The sequence below is a fragment of the Pristiophorus japonicus genome, chromosome 8, assembly GCF_044704955.1.
Source record: "Pristiophorus japonicus isolate sPriJap1 chromosome 8, sPriJap1.hap1, whole genome shotgun sequence".
Taxonomy (NCBI): Eukaryota; Metazoa; Chordata; class Chondrichthyes; family Pristiophoridae; genus Pristiophorus; species Pristiophorus japonicus.
Window position 1 is genome coordinate 218,192,682 of NC_091984.1, and position 27,409 is coordinate 218,220,090.

A 27,409-nucleotide genomic window follows, 5' to 3' on the forward strand; every position below is an offset into this window, starting at 1 on the left:
CCAGAAGATTTGTCAAGCATGATTTCCCTTTCACAAATCCATGCTGACTTGGACCTATCATGTCACCTCTTTCCAAATGCGCTGCTATGACATCCTTAATAATTGATTCCATCATCTTACCCACTACCGATGTCAGGCTGACTGGTCTATAATTCCCTGTTTTCTCTCTCCCTCCTTTTTTAAAAAGTGGGATTACATTGGCTACCCTCCACTCGATAGGAACTGATCTAGAGTCAATGGAATGTTGGAAAATGACTGTCAATGCATCCGCTATTTCCAAGGTCACCTCCTTAAGTACTCTGGGATGCAGTCCATCAGGCCCTGGAGATTTATCGGCCTTCAATCCCATCAATTTCCCCAACACAATTTCCCGACTAATAAGGATTTCCCTCAGTTCCTCCTCCTTACTAGACCCTCTGACCCTTCTTATATCCGGAATGTTGTTCGTGTCCTCCTTAGTGAATACCGAACCAAAGTACTTGTTCAATTGGTCCGCCATTTCTTTGTTCCCTTTTATGACTTCCCCTGATTCTGACTGCAGGGGACCTACATTTGTCTTTACTAACCTTTTTCTCTTTACATATCTATAGAAACTTTTGCAATCCGTCTTAATGTTCCCTGCAAGCTTCTTCTCGTACTCCATTTTCCCTGCCCTAATCAAACCCTTTGTCCTCCTCTGCTGAGTTCTAAATTTCTCCCAGTCTCCGGGTTCGCTGCTATTTCTGGCCAATTTGTATGCCACTTCCTTGGCTTTAATACTATCCCTGATTTCCCTTGATAGCCACGGTTGAGCCACCTTTGCTTTTTTATTTTTATGCCAGACAGGAATGTACAATTGTTGTAGTTCATCCATGCGGTCTCTAAATGTCTGCCATTGCCCATCCACAGTCAACCCCTCAAGTATCATTCGCCAATCAATCCTAGCCAATTCACACCTCATACCTTCAAAGTTACCCTTCTTTAAGTTCTGGACAATGGTCTCTGAATTAACTGTTTCATTCTCCATCCTAATGCAGAATTCTACCATATTATGGTCACTCTTCCCCAAAGAGCCTTGCACAACGAGATTGCTAATTAACAAGAGGGAATTATATCGCCAGTTGAGTTCAACGAGTGGGCCAGTCCAATCTTGCCGGTGCTAAAGAGCGATGGGACGGTCAGAATCTGCAGGGACTACAAGGTAACGATCAACCGAGTCTCGTTACAGGGCCAGTACCCACTATCTAAAGCGGAGGACCCATTCGCAACGCTAGCAGGGGGAAAGTCGTTTACCAAGCTAGATCTAACCTCTGCTTACATGACACAAGAGCTGGCTGAACCGTCAAAGAAATTGACGTGCATCAACATGCACAAAGGACTGTTAGTGTACCACAAATTTCCCTTTGGGATTCGCTCGGCTGCAGCCATCTTCCAGAGGAACATGGAGAGTCTGCTGAAATCGGTTCCATGCACTGTGGTGTTCTAAGACAACATCTTGATCACTGGCCACAACACCACCGAACACTTGCAGAACCTGGAAGAGGTTCTAAAGCGACTGGATAGAATGGGACTCAGGCTGGCGCCAGAGGTCGAATTTCTGGGGAGAAAGATTGCGGCGGACGGCATCAGACCCACGGACTCCAAGACTCCAAGAATACACCCAGACCACAGAATGTGATGGAGCTGCGTTCGTTCCTGGGACTCCTCAACTATTTTGGTTACTTTCTACCAGGGTTGAGCACTTTGCTGGAACCCTTGCATTTACTTCTACGCAAGGGTGATGACTGAGTTTGGGGTAAATCTCAAGAGACAGCCTTTAATAAGGCCAGAAACCTGCTATGCTCTAACAAGTTACTTATATTTTCTGACCCATGTAAACGTTTAGTACTAGCTTGTGATGCATTGTCGTACGGGGTCGGTTGTATGTTACAGCAAGCAAATGTGTCAGGGAAACTGCAACCAGTTGCATATGCGTTCAGAAGTTTATCCAAGGCTGAAAGAGCTTACAGTATGGTTGAGAAAGGAGCGTTAGCATGTATACACGGGGTTAAGAAAATGCACCAATACCTATTTGGTCTCCGGTTCGAGCTCGAAACCGACCATAAACCGCTTACTTCACTGCTCTCAAAAAGCAAAGTTATCAACATCAATGCTTCATCCCGCATCCAAAGGTGGGCACTAACATTGTCTGCGTATGACTATGTAATCCGTCACAGACTATGCACTGAGAACTGCGCTTATGCTGTCAGTAGGCTACCTTTGCCCACCATCGGGGTGGAAATGGCGCAACCTGCAGACTTGCTTCTGGTAATGGATGCTTTTGAGAGCAATGGGTCACCTGTCACGGCTCACCAGATCTGGACCTGGACTAGCCAAGACCCTGTGCTATCACTCGTGAAAATCTGCATCCTTAAATGGGAGCTGGTCAGTGGTTCCCGGGGAAATGCAAGATGAAATTAAGCCGTTCCATCGACGTAAGGATGAATTGTCCATCCAATCGGATTGTCTCCTATGGGGGAATCATGTGGTTTTGCCCAAAAAAGGCAGGGAAACGTTTATACGCAACCTACACAGTACCCACCCAGGCATAATCATGATGAAGGCTATCACCAGGTCGCACGTTTGGTGGCCCGGCATTGACTCCAAATTGGAGTCATGCGTACACCAATGCAACACTTGCTCACAGTTGAGCAATGCACCCAGGGAGGCCCCACTGAGCCTGTGGTCATGGCCCTCGAAACCGTGGTCCAGGTCCATGTAGATTTTGCTGGCCCTTTTCTAGGAAAGATGTTTCTGGTAGCAGTGGACGCTTACTCTAAATGGATTGAATGCATAATAATATCATCATGTACGTCCACTGCCACCATTGAAAGCCTCAGGGCCATGTTCGCCACCCATGGTTTGCCCGATGTCCTTGTTAGTGACAATGGACTGTGTTTCACCAGCTCGGAATTCAACGAGTCCATGACACGCATTGGCAATAAGCATGTCAGGTCTACCCCAGTTAAGCCCACATCCAATGGGCAAGCGGAACGGACAATCCAAACCATCAAACAGAGCTTGAAACACGTAACGGATGGCTCCTTGCAGACCCGGTTATCTTGGGTCCTGCTCGGCTACCGGACGCACCCCACTCGTTCACCGGAGTTCCCCCTGCAGAATTGTTAATGAAGAGAGCACTCAAAACCAGGATCTCCTTAGTCCACCCAGATCTCAATGATCACGTAGAAACCCGGCGGCACCGGCATAACGTGTACCACGATCGCGCAGCTGTATCACGTGACACTGAGATTAATGATCCTGTGTTTGTTCTCAATTACAGTCATGGTCCCAAATGGATTGCTGGTACTGTTTTAGCCCAGGAAGGGGAATAGAGCATTTGTTGTTAAACTGTTGAATGGGCAAATATGCAGAAAGCACTTGGATCAGACCAAACCGCGATTCACTGACAACCAAGAACAGTTTGAAGAAGACTTTACCATCTATGATCCAGCAACACATACCCAACCAGCAATCGACCTCGCTATCAACCACGAGGATGAACCCACCATGCCCGACAGTCTGATCAGACCAGCCGCGCTGCCGTGCAGCAATGATCCAACCAACTCACCCATGCTAGGACTTCAACTCAGGCGATCGACCCGGGAACGCAGAGCGCCAGATCGTCTCAACCTGTAAATAACTTGTACATAAGACTTTGGGGGGGGAGTGATGTTATATATGCAAACCTCACCAATGTGTAAGACTTGCCACCAGGGGGCAGACCTGTGGGAGACCTAAGGGTCACCTGTGCACCTTGGGCAAGCAAGTATAAAAGGCAATCCACCATGCTGCCTCCTCACTTTATGTTAAAGAGACCAAGCTCACAATGGTTTGAGCTTACAACACAGTCTTGTGGAGTTATTCTGAACATATTAACAAGAAAGATGTGGCTTTCTTGACAAAGGAAATGATCAGTGTCTGCTGCTGATCGCTAACCACACAGAACATACAGAGCCTGTGATACACGTCACAGTAACAACTCACACCTTACTTTGTGAATTCAAACCTGGGGAAGTGAATACTGTTTTTGATGAATATGGTGAAATTCTGGGCCATTTGCAGTACAGAGTCCCTGGAAAAAGAAGAGAGAAAACATGCTTTTAGAACCTGGAACTAAATTCTCTAACAGAACAAACTATACATTAACATGTTCACTTGGTAAGTAGCTTAGGCAACTTCTCAGTAAAAAAAGCTCAAGGGAACACAAACCAAGTTTGTACAACCTGATCACATCATTTAACACTTTAAGCCCTGGCATCATCGTGATGAATTTGTGCTGCACCCTCTCCAAGGCCAATGCATCATTCCAGAGATTTGGTGCTCAAAACTGAACTTGGTACTCCAATACAACTGAAGAATCACTTCCTCCCTTTTGTATTCCAACACCCTTGAGATAAAGACCAACATTCATTTGCTCCTGTGCAGTTCCTAGTTTCTCCTCATTAAGAAAATATTCTGAATAGTCCGTCTTGGATCCAAAGTGGATAACCATACACGTTTCCATAATAAATTCCATCTGCCAAAGTTTTGCCTACTCACTTAGTCTGTCTATGTAGCTTTGTAACTCCCTGTTCCCACCTACACAACATACTGTGCTTCCTAACTTTGGGTCATCTGCAAACTTGAATAGACTTACCCCTCCCCCAACAGGTCCCAAGATTTCCGCTGCCTGCAGAAATCTCAGCACTTTACTTTGGCTGCTGCATTGCCAGATACCCCAATCAATGAGTGCTCAGTGACTGGCAGATTCCCCGCTGGGAGCTCAACTTGAATGAGTAATGGGACAGGAAACCTGAAGCTAGCGTGACTCAAGACAGGTGTAAAGCCCACTGCACACTGCTCCTGGAGTAGGACTGATCAAAAAGGCACCACATAGCTGGGAATCTGGTCCGTATATCCAATATTCGGCGGGGAAAAGTTTATTTTAATCTCTATTGTCAATTTAGGCTTGTATTATTCTGCACGCTTCCATGCCTTGCACCAAACTCATTTTGAACACTGTGTTAATAGACATCAATGAGAACAAGACTTGATTGCATCTGGTGCATAGTTGTTACAGCCATTTTATTCCATCTGGCTGCGACTTAGTTCCAGCGGCTCATTGCTGAGTAAATTCAGGTTGTGCCTGGAATAACTACCATTGAGTTCCTGTTGTTGTCCATTTTAATAAGTCTGCCACCTACACCAGTGACTAGTAATTAGCAGCAACTTTCAAGCATTTTGCGCCACCTTATAGATGGTCCATTCTCCACTGGGCACCAAGCGTAGACCTCACATGTCTTTATCGAATCGTGGTAAGTTACACATCTCCCAGTTTTCATTCCTGTGCATGGAAAGCCATTGTAAGCATTATTGATTACAACCCAAACTTTTAAATTAATATTTTTTTTATTAAAGCAGCGTTTATTCAAACTCATTTCTTAAATTGATATCAGCAGAGGAAGCTCATTGCTTCAGGTATAACTTTAAAGGATGGTAGAGACGCAGAGAGAGGTTTAGGGAGGGAAATCTAGAGCTTAGGGCCGAGACAGCCGAAAGCACGGCTGCTAATGGTGGAACAATTAAAATAGGGGATGCACAAGAGGCCAGAATTGGAGGAGCGTAGAGATCTCGGAGGTTTGTAAGGCTGGAGCAGGTAGAGAGGGGTGAAGCCATTGCAGGATTTGAAAAGAAGCATGAGAATTTTAAAACTGAGGCGCTGTTGGATTGGGAGCTAATGTAGGTTAGTGAGCATTGGGGTGATGGGTGAATGGGACTTTGGATGAGCTCAAGTTTATAGAGGATGGAAATTGGGATAGTCAAATCTAGAGGTAATAGAGGGTTTCAGCAGCAGATGAGCTGAAGTAGGGGTGAAGTCAGGCAGCGTCACGGAAGTGGAAGGAGGCAGTCTTGGTGTTGGTGCAGATGTGTGGTCGGAAGTCCATCTCAGGGTCAAATACAACACTAAGGTTGCAAATGGTTTGGTCAACCTCAGACACTTACGAGGGAAAGGGATGGAGTCAGTGGCTAGGGAACCGAGTTTGACCAAAGCTAATGGTTTCGATCTTCCCAATATTTAGTCAAACAAATGAGAACACTGGAAGGGTTGAGAGAGGTGGTGTTGAGGTAGAGCTGGGTGTCGTCAGCGTACATGTGGAACCTAATGTGTTTTCGGATGATGTCGCTGAGGGCAGCATATATACATGAGGAGGTCAAGGATAGAACCTTAGGGGACTCCAAAGGTAACAGTGTGGGAGTAGGAAGAAAAGCCATTGCAGGTGATTCGCTAGTTTAGATTGGATAGATAAGAATGGAACAAGGCGGGTGCAGACCCACCCAGCTGGATGATGAAGGACAGGTGATGGAGGAGGATAGTGTGGCCAACCATGCTAAAAGCAGAGGGCAGGTCGAGAAGGACGAGGAGGGTTAGTTTACCATGTTTACAGTTACATAGGATGTTGTTTGTGAATTTGATAACGGTTATTTCAGTACTATGGCAGGGGTGGAGACCTGATTGGAGGGATTCAAACGTGGAGAGCCGGGAAGGATAGGCACAGGTTTGGGAGGCAACAGTACATTCAAGGACTTTAAGAGGAAGGGGAGGAGGAGATGGTTCAGTAGTTTGCGAGGACAGAGTGGTTAAAGGTGTTTTTTTTTAAGGAGAGTGGTAATGACGCCAGATATGAAGGAGAGGTGGACAATACCTGAGGAGAGAGATGTACAAATATTTTGTAGATTAAAAGAGTGATTCTCAAGGAAGGGCGGTTCCCAGGTCCACAAAGATAAACAATACCAGTCAGAGCATTCTATAGTAAAGATCCTGAAACTTGCAATAAGTGACAGACTCCTTGCCTACTTCCCCACTCTGCATTGAACAGTTAGGAACCTAAAAGAATATTTTTCGTCCATAATGTTTAATGATATAATGATTATGTAACTCATTCCACATCCTCTCCTGACACCCCTGTGCCCCCCACCCTTTAAGATCATCTGTTTTTGACCACCAAGACTGATATTTGAGGCAGTTGTGGCAACACGTCTCCATACTATAGAGGTTAGGGGGCCAAAATTGCCCCCTGCCCGAAACAGGGTGCACGCACCCCGTTTTAATCATTTTTACCGCAACTATGGTTCGGGTCGCCTCTTGAGCGAAATTCCGCTCTTCGTTGTTTTTTTTTACTTGGATCCGGAAGTTGCTCTTAATGGGGGTGGTGACTACACGAGGGAGGCAGATACGCGACGGTGGCAACACCTGAGGGGCGGAAATTTGGGGGAGGGTGCGGAGTCACTCTGCGATGACGTCATTGCGGCGCCGCATCACCACGGCTCTCCCCTTCACTTAAAGGGGAGAGCCTCCGCGATTTTAAAACTTTGGCCAACTGGGCAGCCAGGGAGGGTTTCAGCCGGGCCAGCAGCCTGGCACCCAAGAGGGGATTCCAGGCTGCCTGTTGGCGGCCCGGCTGAACCCGGGGACGTAATTGTTGGGCTGACATGGCAGTCGGCCAACAAAAAAAAAACATGGCAGTAGCGGCAGTAGGTCTTCCCCTTTTAAGGGAAGACGCACCACCATTGTAGAAGGCGACAGCCTCACTGGACCACCGGGAAAAAACTTGGTTTGGTACCACCGGCTGGGCCGAAGATGTTCGGGGGAGAATGTCGCCGTCGGGGGGGCTTAGACCCACGGTGCGCACGGTGATGACGTGCTTACCACGGATCAGCAGCAACGGAGCGGTGGGGGTATCGGGGCACCGCCAGGAAAATTCGGGAGGGCAATCGGGCTATCAGCTGCCATTCCATGAAACGTCCGCAGCCATTTCACTTCGCAGCGTGGCCACCGATTTGCGGTGGTAACAGGCCTTAAGGAGAGGGGCAATTTCGGCCCCTAGGAGTCCTTGATGGCCCTGTGAGAGGCCCATGTTTGAGCTTACAGACAGACACCAGTGCTCCCGTTTTCACTTATTCTAACATTCCAACATGGTTACAATCACAACTGGCCTTGCTTCTCATACATAGCTAGCTACACTCTGTGCCCCATCCTTACAGTTGGCTAATATCCAGCTTTTGTTAATTCACACACAGATTCCCTTTTCAACTTCCCTCTCACCCCAGGCTGTCTGGGTTACAGTTTCCTCACAGATTTTAATTATAGGCAAGTGGTTATATGTCTAATATAATTCAAGTTACCATTACATAGAGGTTTACAATTACAGCCAGTTTACTTTTAATTCTTACACACAATAATAAATCCATCACTGAAGATTAGATCACTAAAGACAGAGAACAAGTATTCTAAAAACCAACTAATTTGTGATAATCTTACGCCCACCTCCCTCACCCTAGTCTGTTCATACCGTACCATTTCCAAGCAATTCCATTTCTCCAACCATACAATCTAAGTCAGATGTGCATTTAGATCCAGGAACATGGTCACTCTAAGGAAGAATTTAAAAGATAAATAATTACTTCTGTTAAAGGAAAAGTTTTAAATGTGAAAAAGAAGGTTTTTAAAATGTCAACAAACCACAATTTTACTACAATCCTTGGAATAATGTTTAGTCCTATTAAATTAGGATTCTATAACATCCAATTACAAGGACAGATACAAAGAACATTGAAAAATCTGAAATAAAAACAAAGTGCTGTAAATGTACAACATCTGCAAAACAAAAGGCAGGTTAATGTTACAGGGGCATCTTTCATCAAAACAACAACACAACTTGTATTTATATAGCGCCTTTAACGTAGTGAAACGTCCCAAGGTGCTTCACAGGAGTATTTGATAGCGAGCCACATAAGTAGAAATTAGCGCAGGTGACCAAAAGCTTGGTCAAAGAGGTATGTTTTGAGGAGCGTTTTGAAGGAGCAAAGAGAGGTGTAGAGGTTTAGGCAAGGTGCTCCAGAGCTTGGGGTCTAGGCAACAGAAGGCATGGCCACCAATGGTTGAGCGATTATAATCAGGGATGCTCAGGAGGCCAGAATTAGAGGAGCGCAGATATGTCGGTGGGGGGAGGAGGGTCGGGGAGGGGCAAGAGGAGATTACAGAGATAGGGAGGGGCAAGGCCATGGAGGGATTTGAAAATAGGAATGAGAATTTTGAAATTGAGGCATTGTTTAACCGGAAGCCAATGTAGGTCAGCGAGCAGAGGGGTGATGTGTGAGTGAGACTTGGAGCGAGTTAGGACATGGGTAGCCGACTTTTGGATCACCTCTAATTTACGTAGGGTAGAATGTGGGAAGCCAGCCAGGAGTGCATTGGAATAGTCAAGTCGAGAGGTAACAAAGGCATGGATGAGGACTTCAGCAGTGGATGAGCTGAGGCAAAGAGCGGAGATGGGTGATGTCACGGAAGTGGAAATAGACGGTCTTAGTTTTGCTGCGGATATGTGGCCGACAGCTCATTTCAGGGTCAAATATGACACCAAGATTGCAAACAGTCTGGTTCAGCCTCAGACAGAAGTTGGGGCGAGGGATGGAGTCAGTGGCGAGGGAACGGAGTTTGTGGCGGGGACCTAAAACAATGACTTCGGTCTTCCCAATATTCAATTGGAGAAAATTTCTGCTGATCCAGAACTTGACGTCAGATGATCAGTCTGACAATTTAAAGACCATGGAGGAGTTGAGGGAAGTGGTAGTGAGGTAGAGCTGGGTGTCGTCAGCGTACAGGTGGAAACTGATGCTGTGTTTCCCGATGATGTTACCAAGGAGCAGCATGTAGGTGAGAAATAGGAGGGGGCCAAGGATATATCTTTGGGGGACACCAGAGGTAACGATGCGGGGCGAGAAGAGAAGCTGTTGCAAGAGAACCAATGAACTTAAAAAAGGAGGCAGACAAAAAGCAGGAAACTATAGGCCAGTCAGCCTAACATCTCTGGTTGGGAAAATGTTGGAGTCCATTACTAAAGAAGCAGCAGCAGGACATGTGGAAAAGCAAAATTCAGTCAGGCAGAGTCAGCATGAAGGGGAAGTCATGTTTGACAAATTTGCTGGAGTTCTTCGAGGATATAACGAACAGGGTGGATAAAGGGGAACCAGTGGATGTGGTGTATTTGGACTTCCAGAAGGCATTTGACAAGGTGCCACATTAAAGGTTACTGCACAAGATAAGAGTTCACGGGGTTGGGGTAATATATTAGCATGGATAGAGGATTGGCTAACTAACAGAGAACAGAGAGTCGGGATAAATTATTCATTCTCAGGTTGGCAACCAGTAACTAGTGGGGTGCCGCAGGGATCAGTGCTGGGACCCCAACTATTTACAATCTATATTAACAACTTGGAAGAAGGGATTGAGTGTAATGTAGCCAAGTTTGCTGATGATACAAAGATGAGAGGAAAAGCAATGTGTGAGGAGGGCACAAAAAATCTGCAAAAGGACATAGACAGGCTAAGTGAGTGGGCAAAAATTTGGCAGATGGAGTATAATGTTGGAAAGTGTGAGATCATGCACTTTGGCAGAAAAAAATCAAAGAGCAAGTTATTATTTAAATGGAGAAAGATCGCAAGGTGCTGCAGTACAGCGGGATCTGGGGATACTTGTGCATGAAACTCAAAAGGATAGTATGCAGGTACAGCAAGTGATTAGGAAGGCCAATCATATTTTGGCCTTTATTGCAAAGGGGATGGAGTATAAAAGCAGGGAAGTCTTGCCACAGCTATATAAGGTATGTGAGGCCACACCTAGAATACTGCATGCAGTTTTGGTTTCCACATTTACGAAAGGATATACTTGCTTTGGAGGCAGTTCAGCGAAGGTTCACTAGGTTGATTCCGGGGATGAGGGGATTGACTTATGAGGAAAGGTTGAGTAGGTTGGGCCTCTACTCATTGGAATTCAGAAGAATGAGAGGTGATCTTATCGAAACGTATAAGATTATGAGGGGGCTTGACAAGATGGATGCAGAGAGGATGTTTCCACTGATGGGGGAGACTAGAATTAGGGGGCATGATCTTAGAATAAGGGACCGCCCATTTAAAACAGAGATGAGGAGGAATTTCTTCTCTCAGAGGGTTGTAAATCTGTGGAATTTGCTGCCTCAGAGAGCTGTGGAAGCTGGGACATTGAATAAATTTAAGACAGAAATAGGCAGTTTCTTAAATGATAAGGGAATAAGGGGTTATGGGGAGTGGGCGGGGAAGTGGAGCTGAGTCCATGATCAGTTCAGCCATGATCTTATTGAATGGCAGAGCAGGCTCGAGGGGCCGTATGACCTACTCCTGCTCCTATTTCTTATGTTCTTATTCTTATGAGACTGAGAACTGACCACTTGGGGAATATGGACAGACCCGTATCATGATCCTCAGTGGCAGCATCTACCAGTTAATGTGCTGTAGAATTGGGTAACTATCATGTCTCAAGTGATTTATGTCTGCCCTGAGTTGACTGGTGAACAAGTAGAATCTTTGGGGGGCAACATTCGATTAGGCTAGAAAACGGGCAGGGGAATCACGATGCATATCTGTAGTGCAGGCAGCACACAAAATTCGTGCTGCTTTCTCATTATAATGATTGGAGCACAGAGCTTAGCACTCAACGCGTTATTGGTTGGGTCAGTGCTCAATAGGGGGCTCAATATCCTGTGCAGTCTGTTTTCCATTTAAATGTTGCCTGCAAAGTCAGAGGCTGTTCTGCACTTCTTAAAGGGGAAGGGCTCTGAATCAAAAGGACCTCATTCTTGGTGGTGCTAGTCAAATGAATATATCTCAACAGGGGAGAGAGTGTGCACCTGAGTTCTCCGATGCAGCACTGGAGGCCTTGATGGAGGGATGTACAGGAGGAAACAAATCCTGTACCCGCAGGGGAGGGGGGGGGGGTGGGGGGCAGGGGGAGCAGGGATGCAGTGGCGGGGGGGAGCAGGAGGCCTTTCAGGCACACCGTAAGAAGGCATTAGGAGGAAATAGCGGAAGCCGTCAGTGCCACCTGTGTTGCCCCTAGCACCGGATCCACTGCCGGAAGAAATTTAATGACCTTACTCGAGTGGTCAAGGTGAGTGAATGCATCTTCAAATGCCATATCCCACCAACTGCACCATTAGCCTCACACACTGCTCACCTACCATCACTCACCTACCAGCAATCTCAAGCAATCATGACTCATACCTCGCAATCAAAGCTTCACCTCACCCTCACATACTTACCACTGCTGCAAGCCTCACACCCACATCTCGCACCTTGCACACACTGCCAGCTATTCAACCATGACAGGCACATTACCCAAGCACTACACACACTGACACACTTCCTTTTTTCTTGCAGGCCAAGGTCGCTCACAATCAGAGAGCAGCAACAAACAGGCGGCGGGGCAAGCGCACCTGCACAACCTAACCCCCATGGAGGTAATTGAAGGGGCTGTCACTGAGGCCGTTGCCCGGGGCTGAAACCATTGATGATGACAGTATGTTCATACCTAATCCTTTTCACATCACACTTTCCCATCATCCCACAATCTGTTTTCACTTACAAGCTGCTGATGGCGCCTTGTTTTCCTCCTCCTCTCACCACAACCCGATCCTTATGCCTTTCTCCTTTCAGATACTCAAGAACTGCTAGCAGCCCAACCTCTTCAGCCAGAAGTAGCGGAGGAGAGTGATGGAGAAAAAGAGGCTCGGACCCGCGATCTGACACTCCCAGGCACCAGCTCAGAAAATGGGACAGCGCGCCCTTTGCAGGGTAGTATAGGGGCGGGATCGGCGTGTGGTGAGTTACTGGGCACGAGTGGGCTGCAGCCAGGCCAGGGGGAGGAGATAGCGCAGGTGCCAGTTCCCCGGAGGGCGAGGTTGCAAATGAGTTCTGTTGCACAGGACTCAGATGAGTACTTCGAGGGGGCGGCCTTCAGAACAAGGGTGATGGCTATGGACACAGAAATGCTTGGTGCAATGGCAGGCCTGCCAGAGAGCCTCATGTCACTGTCAAGAAACATGGAGGAGTCTGGCTCCAACATTGCACGGGGATTTCCAGGATGGAAGCGATGGGCAATCCATTAGAGAACTTGTGGACACAACCATGATGCGGGGTGTGATGGGACATGTCACAGCTTCCATTGCAGCGCAAGTGGAAGCGACCCAAAACCCGAGTGCTGCAGTGGAAGCTCATCTTCTGTCATCTTCTGTCATGTAATCTGTGTGCCAACTGATGGCTGGGCATGCTGAGGCACCACCTGGGGAAGTGGCAGTGACTCTTGTGGTGGATAGCCCTTGTCTCCGAGCAGCCACCCTGGTGCTCGTCATAGTGGCTGGAAAATTGGACAGCAGCTGGCAGAGGATGAAGGCTTTATGACTGGTGCACGGATAATGGGCAGTCACCATCATGATATGCTGGGCGTGGTCGCACACCAACTGCACATTAAGAGAGTGGTAGCCTTTGCGGTTGCGGTACATCTCATGATTGATATCTGCAAAGCCACATGTGTATACTTATATTTACTCTGTACAGCCACCAGAGGCTCATCCCCTGGAGTCCTAAAGGATCCCATAATCCCTTGGGAGCACAGGTATTTAAGGAGGCTTCACAGGTTGGAGAGGCAGTCTGGAGACTTGCAATAAAAGACGATGGTCACACTTTACTTTGAGCTCACAGTGTTCAGTCTGACTCTTTCTCCATACACAACAACTGGCGACGAGATACAGATAGCGAACCCAAAGATGCAGAGAACTGTGGGCATCCTGGAGAAATTCTCGGAGGAAGATGATTGGGAAACTTTTGTGGAGCTTCTCGACCGATACTTCGTGGCCAATGAGCTAGATGGGGAAGAGAGCACTGCCAAATGAAGGGCGATCCGCCTCACCGTCTGAGGGGCACTAACGTATGGCCTCATGAAGAATCTGCTCACTCCAGCGAAACCCACGGAGAAATCGTACGACGATTTGTGCACACTGGTCCGAGAACATTTGAACCCGAAGGAAAGCGTTCTGATGGCGAGGTACCGGTTCTACACCTACTAAAGATCTGAAGGCCAAGAAATGGTGAGTTATGTCGCTAAGCTAAGACGCCTTGCAGGACATTGCGAATTTGAAGGACATTTGGAGCACATGCTCAGAGACTTTTTCATACTTTGCATTGGCCACAAAACCATACTTCACAAACTTTTGACTGTAGAGACCCCAACCTTGAGTAAGGCCAGACCGATAGCCCAGGTGTTCATTGCCACCAGTGACAATAAGAAGCAAATCTCTCAGCATACAAGTGCTGCTACAAGTACTTTGAACAAAGTAATGTTGATTTCGAATCGTAACGTACAGGGCAGGTCACATATACCTGCAGCTACACATCCGCAGATGTCTCAGAGTCCACCATCAAGGGTGATGAATGCAAGGTCATTAACACCTTGTTGGTGCTGTGGGGGTGATCATCATTTCCATTCATGCCGATTCAAAGAGTACGTTTGCAAGGGCTGTGAGACAATGTGACACCTCCAATGAGTGTGCAGGCGAGCTGCAAAGCCTGTTAAACCTGTAAACCACCATGTTGCAGAGGAGGGCAGATCCACGGAGGATCACGATGAACCAGAGCATCAGATCAAGGAGGCAGAGGTACATGGGGTGCACACATTCACCATGAATGGTCCCCCGATAATGCTGAATGTTGAACTAAATGGACTCCCAGTGTCAATGGAGGTGGACACGGGCGTGAGCCAGTCCATCATGGGCAAAAAAACTTTCGAAAGGTTGTGGTGCAACAAGCCCTCAAGGCCAGTCTTAACTCCAGTTCACATGAAATTAAGAACTTACATGAAAGAACTGATTCCTGTAATTGTTAGTGCTACTGTAAAGTTCTCCTATGATGGAGTGGTGCACAAGCTACCACTCTGGGTGGTATCGGGCGATGGTCCCACACTGCTCGCCAGGAGCTGGCTGGGAAAGATATGCTGGAACTGGGACAACGTCCGAGCGCTATTGCCCGCTGACTACACTTCGTGTGCCCAGGTCTTAAACAAATTTCCTTCGCTGTTCCATCCAGGCATCGAGAAATTCCAAGGAGCAAAAGTGCAGATCCACCTAATTCCGGGGGCGCGACCCATCCATCACAAGGCAGGAGCAGTGACATACATGATGAGAGAATAGGTAAAGATCGAGCTAGACCGGCTGCAAAGAGAAGGCATCATTTCCCTGATCGAGTTCAACGAGTGGGCCAGTCCTATCACCCCAGTCCTCAAGGGAGACGGCACCGTCAGAATCTGTGGCGATTACGAAGTAACTATCAACCGTTTCTCCCTGCAGAACCAATACCCACTATCAAAGGCCGACAACCTCTTTGCAACGCTGGCGGGAGGAAAGACGTTCATGAAGCTGGATCTGACTTCAGCCTACATGACGCAGGAACTGGAGGAATCATCGAAGGCCCTCACCTGCATCAACAAGCACAAAGGTCTTTTTGTTTATAACAGATGGCCGCTTGGAATCCGATCGGCAGCGGCGATATTCCAGAAAAAACATGGAAAGCTTACTGAAGTCGATCCCGCACACCGTGGTCCTCCAGGACGACATCTTGGTCGCAGGTCGGAACACAGTCGAGCATCTGCAGAACCTGGAGGAGGTTCTTAGTCGATTCAACCGCATGGGGCTCAGGTTAAAATGCTCGAAGTGCGTTTTCCTGGTGCCTGAAGTGGAGTTCCTGGGAAGGAGGGTTGCGGTGGACGGCATCAGGCCCACCAACGCGAAGACGGAGGCAATCGAGAACACACCGAGGCCACAGAACATGACGGAGCTGTGGTGGTTTCTGAACTACTTTGGTAATTTCTTACTGGGTCTTAGCACACTGTTCGAACCACTGCATGTCTTACTACGAAAAGAGAACGAATGTGTTTGGGGCAAAAGCCAAGAAAATGCCTTTGTAAAAGCGAGAAAATTGTTATGCTCAAACAAATTGCTTATGTTGTATGATCCATGTAAGCATTTGGTACAAGCATGTGATGCGTCGTCATATGGCGTCGGGTGTGTATTGCAACAAGCTAATGATTTTGGGAAACTCAACCAGTTGCTTATGCATCCAGGAGTCTGTCTAAGGCTGAGAGAGCCTACAGCATGATTGAGAAAGAAGCATTAGCATGTGTCTATGGGGTAAAGAAAATGCATCAATACCTGTTTGAGCTAAAATTCGAATTGGAAACTGACCATAAGCCACTTATATCCCTATTCTCCGAGAGTAAAGGGATAAATACCAACGCATCGGCCCGCATCCAGAGATGGGCGCTCACATTATCCACAGACAACGACGCCATCCGCCACAGGCGAGGCACAGAAAACTGCGCCGATGCTCTCAGTAGGCTGCCATTGCCTACCATGGAGGTGGAAATGGCGCAGCCCGCAGATCTAGCCATGGTTATGGAAGCATTTGAGAATGAGCAATCACCCGTCACTGCCCGGCAGATCAAAACCTGCACAAGCCAGGACCCCTTATTATCTCTAGTCAAAAGCTGTATGCTTCACGGGAGCTGGTCCAGTGTCCCAGTGGAAATGCAGGAAGAGATAAAGCCGTTCCAGTGGTGCAAAGATGAAATGTCCATACAGACAGACTGCCTTCTGTGGGGCAATCGAGTAGTGGTCCCCAAGAAGGGCAGAGAAACCTTCATCAATGACCTCCACAGTACCCACCTGGCATCGTAATGATGAAAGCGATTGCCAGATCCATAGACATAGACATAGACATAGAAAATAGGTGAAGGAGTAGGCCAATCGGCCCATCGAGCCTGCACCGCCATTCAATGAGTTGATGGCTGAATACGCAACTTCAGTATCCCATTCCTGCTTTCTCGCCATACCCCTTGGTCCCCCTAGTAGTAAGGACTTCATCTAACTCTTTTTTGAATATATTTAGTGAATTGGCCTCAACAACTTTCTGTGGTAGAAAATTCCACAGGTTCACCACTCTCTGGGTGAAGAAATTTCTCCTCATCTCGGTCCTAAATGGCTCACTCCTTATCCTTAGACTGTGACGCCTGGTTCTGGACTTCCCCAACATTGGGAACATTCTTCCTGCATCTAACCTGTCTAAACCCGTCAGAATTTTAAACGTTTCTATGAGATCCCCTCTCATTCTTCTGAACTCCAGTGAATACAAGCCCAGTTGATCCAGTCTTTCTTGATATGTCAGTCCCGCCATCCCGGGAATCAGTCTGGTGCACCTTCGCTGCACTCCCTCAATAGCAAGAATGTCCTTCCTCAAGTTGGGAGACCAAAACTGTACACAATACTCCAGGTGTGGCCTCACCAAGGCCCTGTACAACTGTAGTAACACCTCCCTTCCCCTGTACTCAAATCCCCTCGCTATGAAGGCCAGCATGCCATTTGCTTTCTTAACCGCCTGCTGTACCTGCATGCCAACCTTCAATGACTGATGTACCATGACACTCAGGTCTCGTTGCACCTCCCCTTTTCCAAATCTGTCACCATTCAGATAATAGTCTGTCTCTCTGTTTTTACAACCAAAGTGGATAACCTCACATTTATCCACATTATACTTCATCTGCCATGCATTTGCCCACTCACCTAACCTATCCAAGTCACTCTGCAGCCTCATAGCATCCTCCTCGCAGCTCACAATGCCACCCAACTTAGTGTCATCCGAAAATTTGGACATACTACATTTAATCCCCTCGTCTAAATCATTAATGTACAAATGTAAACAGCTGGGGCCCCAGCACAGAACCTTGCGGTACCCCACTAGTCACTGCCTGCCATTCTGAAAAGTACCCATTTACTCCTGCTCTTTGCTTCCTGCCTGCCAACCAGTTCTCAATCCACGCCAGCACACTACCCCCAATCCCATGTGCTTTAACTTTGCACATTAATCTCTTGTGTGGGACCTTGTTGAAAGCCTTCTGAAAGTCCAAATACACCACATCAACTGGTTCTCCCTTGTCCACTCTACTGGAAACATCCTCAAAATATTCCAGAAGATTTGTCAAGCATGATTTCCCTTTCACAAATCCATGCTGACTTGGACCTATCATGTCACCTCTTTCCAAATGCGCTGCTATGACATCCTTAATAACTGATTCCATCATTTTACCCAATACCGATGTCAGGCTGACCGGTCTATATTCCCTGTTTTCTCTCTCCCTCCTTTTTTAAAAAGTGGGGTTACATTGGCTACCCTCCACTCCATAGGAACTGATCCAGAATCTATGGAATGTTGGAAAATGACTATCAATGCATCCGCTATTTCCAAGGCGACCTCCTTAAGTACTCTGGGATGCAGTCCATCAGGCCTTCAATCTCATCAATTTCCCCAACACAATTTCCCGACTAAGAAGGATTTCCCTCAGTTCCTCCTTCTTACTAGACCCTCTGACCCCTTTTATATCCGGAAGGTTGTTTGTGTCCTCCTTAGTGAATACCGAACCAAAGTACTTGTTCAACTGGTCTGCCATTTCTTTGTTCCCCATTATGACTTTCCCTGATTCTGACCGCAGGGGACCTACATTTGTCTTTACTAACCTTATTCTCTTTACATATCTATAGAATCTTTTGCAGTCCATTTTAATGTTCCCTGCAAGTTTCCTCTCGTACTCTATTTTCCCTGCCCTAATCAAACCCTTTGTCCTCCTCTGCTGAGTTCTAAATTTCTCCCAGTCCCGAGATTCGCTGCTATTTCTGGCCAATTTGTATGCCACTTCCTTGGCTTTAATACTATCCCTGATTTCCCTTGATAGCCACGGCTGAGCCACCTTCCGTTTTTAATTGTTACGCCAGACAGGGATGTACAATTGTTGTAGTTCATCCATGCGGTCTCTAAATGTCTGCCATTGCCCATCCACTGTCAACCCCTTAAGTATCATTCGCCAATCTATCCTAGCTAATTCACGCCTCATACCTTCAAAGTTACCCTTCTTTAAGTTCTGGACCATGGTCTCTGAATTAACTGTTTCATTCTCCATCCTAATGTAGAATTCCACCATATTATGGTCACTCTTCCCCAAGGGGCCTCACACAATGAGATTGCTAATTAATCCTCTCTCATTACACAACACCCAGTCTAAGATGGCCTCTCCCCTAGTTGGTTCCTCGACATATTGGTCTAGAAAACCATCCCTTATGCACTCCAGGAAATCCTGCTCCACTGTATTGCTTCCAGTTTGGTTAGCCCAATCTATATGCATATTAAAGTCACCCATGATAACTGCGGCACCTTTATTGCATGCACCCCTAATTTCATGTTTGATGCCCTCCCCAACATTATTACTACTGTTTGGAGGTCTGTACACAACTCCCACTAACATTTTTTCCCCTTTGGTGTTCTGCAGCTCTACCCATATAGATTCCACAACATCCAAGCTAATGTCCTTCCTAACTATTGTATTAATCTCCTCTTTAACCAGCAATGCTACCCCACCTCCTTTTCCTTTTATTCTATCCTTCCTGAATGTTGAATACCCTTGTGTGGTGGCCCGGTATCGATGCGGACTTAGAGTCCTGCATTCACAGATGTAATACATGCTGGCAGTTAAGCAATGTACCCAGGAAGGCGCCGCTAAGTTTATGGTCTTGGCCCTCCAAACCGGAGTCGAGGGTACACGTCGACTAAGAAGGCCCATTCTTGAGATAATGTCGGCTAGCACGTCCGCTGCCACTACTGACAGCCTGCGGGCCATGTTTGCCACACACGGCCTATCCGATGTCCTGGTGAGCGACAACGGGCCATGTTTTACCAGTGCTGAGTTCAAAGAATTCATGACCCGTAACGGGATCAAACATGTCACATCTGCCCCGTTTAAACCAGCGTCCAATGGTCAGGCAGAGAGAGCACTGCAAACCATCAAGCAAGGCTTGAAGAGGGTAACTGAAGGCTCACTGCTGACTCGCCTATCCCAAGTCCAGCTTAGCTACCGCACAAGACCCCACTCACTCACTGGGATCCCACCTGCTGAACTGCTCATGAAAAGAGCACTTAAGACAAGGCTCTCGTTAGTTCACCCTGATCTACATGAACAGGTAGAGAGCAGGTGGTTTCAACAAAGTGCATACCATGATGCGCAAATGTGTCACACGAAATTGAAATCAATGATCCTGTATTTGTATTAAATTATGAACAAGGTTCCAAGTGGCTTCCCGGCACTATCGTGGCCAAAGAGGGGAGCAGGGTGTTTCGGGTCAAACTTTCAAATGGACTCATTCACCAGAAACACTTGGACCAAATCAACCTCAGATTCATGGACTATCCTGAGCAACCCACCTTGGACCCTCCCTTTTTTGATCCCCCAACATACACACCAGTGGCAACCGGCACCACGGTTGACCACGAAGCAGAACTCATCTTCCACAGTAGCCAGCAGAGCCCAACACACCAGGCAGCCCAGCAAGACCAGCTTCACAGCAGCCCAGCGAGGGCCCAACAAATGATTCAACAACACCAGCTTTCACACCGAGACGATCAACTAGGGCAAGAAGGGCCGCAGATTGACTCACATTGTAAATAGTTACACCATTGACTTTGGCGGGGAGTGTTGTTATATATGTATACTTGTATTTACTCTGTACAGCCACCAGAGGGCTCATCCCCTGGAGTCCCAAGGGGTCCCATAATTCCTTGGGAGCACAGGTATTTAGGGAAGCTTCACAGGTTGGAGAGACACTCTGGAGACCTGCAATAAAAGACTAAGTTCACACTTTACTTTGAGCTCACAGTGTTCACTCTGACTCTTTCTCCATATACAACAATGGGGAAGCCTAATATCCAGGCAAAGCTGGGTGTGCACTCGTTCTGCTCCTCTCTGTTCAGAGAGAAGACAATGAAGTCCCCTCTCTTGGAGTACAGAGCCTCTGTGAACTCCCAGATGCAGCAATGGATGGTGAACTGCAAGATGTTCGCTATGTTGCCTGCTCAAGCCTGGAAGGATCTGTCAGCAAAAAAATTCAAGGCCACGGTCACCTTGAGAACATAAGAACATAAGAATTAGGAACAGGAGTTGGCCATCTAGCCCCTCGATCCTGCTCCGCCATTCAATAAGATCATGGCTGATCTGGCCGTGGACTCAGCTCCACTTACCCGCCCGCTCCCCGTAACCCTTAATTCCCTTATTGGTTAAAAATCTATCTATCTGTGACTTGAATACATTCAACGAGCTAGCCTCAACTGCTTCCTTGGGCAGAGAATTCCACAGATTCACAACCCTCTGGGAGAAGAAATTCCTTCTCAACTCGGTTTTAAATTGGCTCCCCCGTATTTTGAGGCTGTGCCCCCCAGTTTTAGTCTCCCCGACCAGTGGAAACAACCTCTCTGCCTCTATCTTGTCTATCCCTTTCATTATTTTAAATGTTTCCATGAGATCACCCCTCATCCTTCTGAACTCCAACGAGTAAAGACCCAGTCTACTCAATCTGTCATCATAAGGTAACCCCCTCATCTCCGGAATCAGCCTCGTGAATCGTCTCTGTACCCCCTCCAAAGCTAGTATATCCTTCCTTAAGAAAGGTGACCAAAACTGCAAGCAGTACTCCAGGTGCGGCCTCACCAATAGCCTTTACAGTTGCAGCAGGACCTCCCTGCTTTTGTACTCCATCCCTCTCGCAATGAAGGCCAACATTCCATTCACCTTCCTGATTACCTGCTGCATCTGCAAACTAACTTTTTGGGATTCATGCACAAGGACCCCCAGGTCCCTCTGCACCGCAGCATGTTGTAATTTCTCCCCATTCAAATAATATTCCCTTTTACTATTTTTTTTTCCCAAGGTGGATGACCTCACATTTTTCGACATTGTATTCCATCTGCCAAACCTTAGTCCATTCGCTTAACCTATCTAAATCTCTTTGCAGCCTCTCTGTCCTCGACACAACCCGCTTTCCCACTAATCTTTGTGTCATCTGCAAATTTTGTTACACTACACTCTGTCCCCTCTTCCAGGTCATCTATGTATATTGTAAGCAGTTGTGGTCCCAGCACCGATCCCTGTGGCACACGACTAACCACCGATTTCCAACCTGAAAAGGACCCATTTATCCCGACTCTCTGCTTTCTGTGAGCTAGTCAATTCTCTATTCATGCTAATACATTTCCTCTGACTCCGCGTACCTTTATCTTCTGCAGTAACCTTTTGTGTGGCACCTTATCGAATGCCTTGAGGGCCACTGATAGTGCCATTGTCACCCTGTTCTGAGGCTGCAGGTCTGGTTACAAGAAGTGGCAGAGTTCTGTGACCATCTCCTTTGGTGAAGCAAAGTCTCTGAATACACTACTCCTGGCTTAAGCGCAGGTAAGATAAGTACTCCCTGAAGACCCTTGGTGGTAAGGCCTCCTGCTGAGAGCCCTCTTCCTGCTCCTCCTCCTCCTCCTCCTCCTCGTCCCCCTGAGCAGCTTGGCTTTGCTGCCTCTGCTCCACCTCCCTGTCATGCTGCAGTGCGAGGGGGATGGCAAGTAGAGGCCCCATGACTGGAGCAAGCAGTGTAATCATATGCCTTACTTTAAGAGCCAACACCTTCCTGACGTCCAGCAGCACTCCATGCATTCCCTTGTACACTTTCCTATCGTTTTACACCGAGGCACTACTGAAAATCAGTACAGGAACCAGAACAAAACCATAAAACAACTTACCTCAAAGTTGCATGTGTCCCTTTATGCAGTGCTGGTTAGGGGTTCCCTCATGCAGCTGAACACACATTTGGCCAGTTGCGTTTCGGAGAGGGCATATAGCAGAGCGGCGATGTGGCAGGTCCTGCATTAACGTCATGATCTGCCTCATTTGAATTCTTCTGCCGCACCCAGGCAACGGCTGCATTATAGCCTTTCACAAGATGGCGACCAGTGCGGCCCATGCCAGAAGTCAGCAGAAGTGAGGCAGCCGCCATTTTTCCCCGGAAACTGGCCTTAACTGCCAGCATTAAGCATGGGAATTTTGCATGCTTGGTGTTTCAAACATTGAATCCAAAATCAAGGAGGTAATGTTCAACTTGTAAAAGATCTTAGGCTGCAATTGAAATATTGTGTCCAGTTTTATAAGAAGGATATAAAAGCCGTAGAACATAAGAAATAGGAGCACGAGTAGGCCTTTTGACCTCTCAATATCAACCTTGTCAAGCCCCCTCAGAATCTTATACATTTCAATAAGATCACCTCTCAGTCTTCTAAACTAGTATAGGCCCAACTTGCTCAATCTTGCTTCATATAACAGCCCCCTTCATCTTAGGAATCAACCTCATGAACCTTCTCTGAACTGCCTCCAATGCAAGCATATCCTTCCTTAAATAAGGAAACCAAAACTGTACACAGTACTCCGGGTGTGGTCTTACCAACAGTTGTAGCAGGACTTCCCTACTTTTATACTCCATCCCCCTTGCAATAAAGGCCAACATTCTATTTGCCTTCCTAATTACTTGCTGTACCTGCATGCTAACTTTTTGTGTTTCATGTACAAGGAACCCCAGATCCCTCTATACAACAGCATTTTGCAATCTCTCCCCATTTAAATAATACTTTGCTTTTTTATTTTTCCTGCCAAAGTGGATAACCTCACATTTTCTCACATTATACTCCATCTGCCAAATTTTTGCCCACTCACTTAGCCTGTCTAAATCCTTTTGTAGATTATTTGCATCTTCCTCACAATTTGCTTTCCCACCTATCTTTGTATCATCAGTAATTGTGGCTACATTACACTTGGTGCCTTCATCCAAGTCATTAATCTAAATTGTAAATAGTTGCGGCCCCAGCACTGATCCCTGTGGCAGCCCACTAGTTGCAGTTTGCTAACCTGAAAATGATCCATTTATCCTGACTCTGCTGAGTATTTCCAGCATTTTCTGTTTTTATGTCATATTTCCAGCATCCACAGTATTTTGCTTTTGCATTACATTGGGATGTTGCCTGATGGTACCCTGTAACGTTGACCTTATTGGAGGTCAGTGGGAGGGCACTTCATTTGCATGGGTCAGGCAAGTCAATCACCACTTTGGGCACATCTCTGGCCTCTGCCCATGCCTGCAGGAAACTCTGGCACTTTCTTTCCTGTTTCGGGTTTTACCCAGCCCGCATCCCACTAGACCCCAGCAACAGTCCTATTGAGCCCCTGAACAAAGGACTGACCTGCAGGATTTAAAAAAATTATCTTTGGGGGTCCAGGAATTGGCCTGGAACCCACTGGTGGGGCCCACATATGCTCCTGTGTCTCAACTCACTCAGGGTACTGACCACCACTATTGCACTACATCCACTGGAAAGGCTGAGAAGCAGGAACTCCTAGTTTAGGGAATCCCTACTCCTAGCTCTGTCCCCATCTATCATTTGCCTTGTAAGGAGTGGGCTAAGGTGGCGCCTTCCTACATGGCATTTATTAAATTCCCAAAGGTGGTGGAGGCAGGTCGCTACTGTTTTCCTGGGGGCATTGCAGGTCTATCATCAGAGATAAGGGAGCCTGGCAGATCCTCTTCCCCACTCCGAAGAATTTTCAGGCTAATGAGTCCAGTAAACCTTTTGTCTTACCTCAGGACAGGTGCTCAGGCTCTGTAATGGGGTTGTTATAGTTCGCACAGTGATGCTGAAAATATCTCGACCCTGGAATGACAAATGGTTACAGAATTAGATTTTACCTATTGAGACCTTTGGTAGAGTAGGGCAAATCCAGCACTATGTCTTGACATTATTTTGTTTAATGCTTAACATCTCCTAAAGAAAATGGTCTTCACTGGGGCAGATGAGGCACACTAGGATCCCACTGGAGTTAGTAAGAAGCACCATCTGAGAAAGTGATCAGCACTGGAGTCCCATTAGCATGAGTGAGAAAAGCTGAGGTTCCATCAGGTGAGAGGTACTGGCCATTAGTTCAAAGTAGTTGGGAAGCACTAGTTCCTCGAGAGTAGTTTGGAAGACACTGGAATCCCATCAGGAGTGGTGGGAGGCAGTTGGATTCATTCTCTGCAAGTGGGGGATAGAGGAGGCAATACTCTATAACCACTTTTCTATGTTAAATTTAAATTTTGAAAACTGGGGTCGTACAAGGTGGTGTGTGGATGGTGTATGGTGTGTGCTCTGTTGCCATGAAGCTTCCCTTCTGTAATGTATTATCATATGGTTTGTCACATTGTTTAACATGAGCATGCTCAGTTCACTCTGGCCTAATAAAGCAGGCACGTGGACTAGCAACTCATCGTGTCTCTGTCCTTCATTTGTTCTACCCGAGTATATTACATTTTGGCAACAAGGATGGGATCCCCATGCCATTTTTAGGGATCTGGGAAGGACACAGTGTTCAACCTTCGAGTGGACAAGTTTAATGTGAATTTGTGGCACCTAAACTGAATTTTTGCAATACTTTACTGTTAATGCTTATGCAGAATGATCTGTGCTTTGCCTTTGCGTGTATGTATACACAGCAACAGCGGCATTGATTTGCACAGGTACACGGGTAGTGTGCTGAATCACTGTTCAACGGGAGCAGGACAGTTATGGCCGTGCCTACGGGATTCATCAGAAGCCTTGACATGTATAACCGAGCTCACGAACCATTCAGTTCTTACAATGAGCGGATGGAGATGTTTTTTAGGACTAATAACATTATTGAGACCGAAGGTGCAGCTGCGAGTGTTCAAGCTCAAAATAAAGTAATTCGGGAACATAAAAAATCAATTTTTCTAAAGGAGATCGGGCCAGATCTCTGCGGAACATTGACAAACCTACTCATGCCAGGGAAAGCGAAGGATGCGTTGTTTGAAGACATTGTCGAGAAATTCAAGGACCATTTCGACTCAAAGCCGTTAGAAATAAGTTTGGTACCAGAAACCCCAAAAAAAGTGAAACCATCAGTGAGTACATTGCAGCTCTTAAGAACCTGTCTTTGCATTGTAACTTCAGCACATTTTATATCCGACGTTGCGAGATAAGTTTGTATGTGGACTGGTGGATGGGTGCAACAGTCCAAGTTACTGCTGAAACTAATCTTTGACATAGCATGAAACATTGCCCTATCTATGGAGATGGCATCTAAGAATGCTAGGGAGCTCCGTCCAACTCAAGTGACTAGTGCAGCTGAGGTCTACAGTCACAAAGCCACTGCCAAACGTAAAGCTGTGAGACCAAGTCAAAAGTATGTTGGTGAAAAGAGTTCAGTGAATTGTTATCACTGCAATGGAACCGCTCACCACATTCCTGCCAATACAGAAATGCAAAGTGTTTTCATTGCCAGAAGCAAAGCCATATTTCAACAGCTTGCAGAGCAGGAATGCAAAGCAGCGACAAGAAAAGGGAGGAGTTTACAATATTGAAGTGTACACACCTGATGTTGAAGAACTAGGCATCTACAGTATCTATGCCACGAGCGGCAACACTAGCAGTCGTGAGAAAGACTTCCATAGTAACGAGTGGGGTGCCACAGTGATCAGTGCTGGGACCCCAACTATTTACAATTTATTATTAACGACTTGGAGGAAGAGACTGAGTGTAATGTAGCCAAGTTTGATGATGATACAAAGATGGGAGGAAAAGCAATGTTTGAGAAGGACACAAAAAATCTGCAAAAGGAAATAGACAGGCTAAGTGAGTGGGCAAGAATTTGGTAGATGGAATATAATGTTGGAAAGTGTGAGGTCATGCACTTTGGCAGAAAAAAATCAAAGAGCAAGTTATTATTTAAATGGAGAAAGATTGCAAAGTACCGTAGTACAGCAGTTCCTGGGGGTACTTGTGCATGAAACACTAAAGGTTAGTATGCAGGTACAGCAAGTGATCAGGAAGGCCAATGGAATCTTGGCCTTTATAACAAAGGGGATGGAGTATAAAAGCAGGGAAGTCTTGCTACAGCTTTATAAGGTATTGGTGAGGCCACATCTGGAATACTGCATGCAGTTTTGGTTTCCATATTTACGAAAGGATATACTTGCTTTGGAGGCAGTTCAGAGAAGGTTCACTTGGTTGATTCTGGGGATGAGGTGGTTGACTTATGAGGAAAGGTTGAGTAGGTTGGGCCTCTACTCATTGGAATTCAGAAGATTGAGATGTGATCTTATCGAAACATATAAGATTATGAGGGGGCTTGACAAGGTGGATGCAGAGAGGATATTTCCACTGATGGGGGAGACTAGAACTAGAGGGCATGATCATAGAATAAGGGACCGCCCATTTAAAACAGAGATGAGGAGAAATTTCTTCTCTCAGAGGGTTGTGAATCTGTGGAATTCGCTGCCTCAGAGTGCTGTGGAAGCTGGGACATTGAATAAATTTAAGACAGAAATAGACAGTTTCTTAAATGATAAGGGGATAAAGGGGTTATGGGAAGCGGGCGTGGAAGTGGAGCTGAGTCAATGATCAGATCAGCCATGATCTTATTGAATGGCAGAGCAGGCTCGAGGGGCAGTATGGCCTACTCCTGTTACTATTTCTTATGTTCTTATATTGATATGTGTATGACACGGTGATGGACTGTTCTATCATGAGTAAGGACACATATGAGAATAAGTTTAATCAACTACCACTTACTAAGAGTACCGTA

General features: G+C 46.6%; 1 protein-coding gene across 1 annotated transcript in view; it reads right to left on the bottom strand.

Moving 5' to 3' along the window:
• p2rx2 (purinergic receptor P2X, ligand-gated ion channel, 2) overlaps positions 1-27,409 on the bottom strand; it is a 99,138-nt gene that overhangs the window by 37,831 nt on the left and 33,898 nt on the right. Inside the window, exons 3-6 of the mRNA XM_070886376.1 lie at positions 24,409-24,480; positions 8,357-8,432; positions 5,251-5,344; positions 4,013-4,093 (exon numbers count right to left, since the gene is read on the bottom strand). Of these exons, the coding sequence (XP_070742477.1) occupies positions 4,013-4,093; positions 5,251-5,344; positions 8,357-8,432; positions 24,409-24,480 (323 nt within the window). The remainder of the gene's footprint in view (positions 1-4,012; positions 4,094-5,250; positions 5,345-8,356; positions 8,433-24,408; positions 24,481-27,409) is intronic.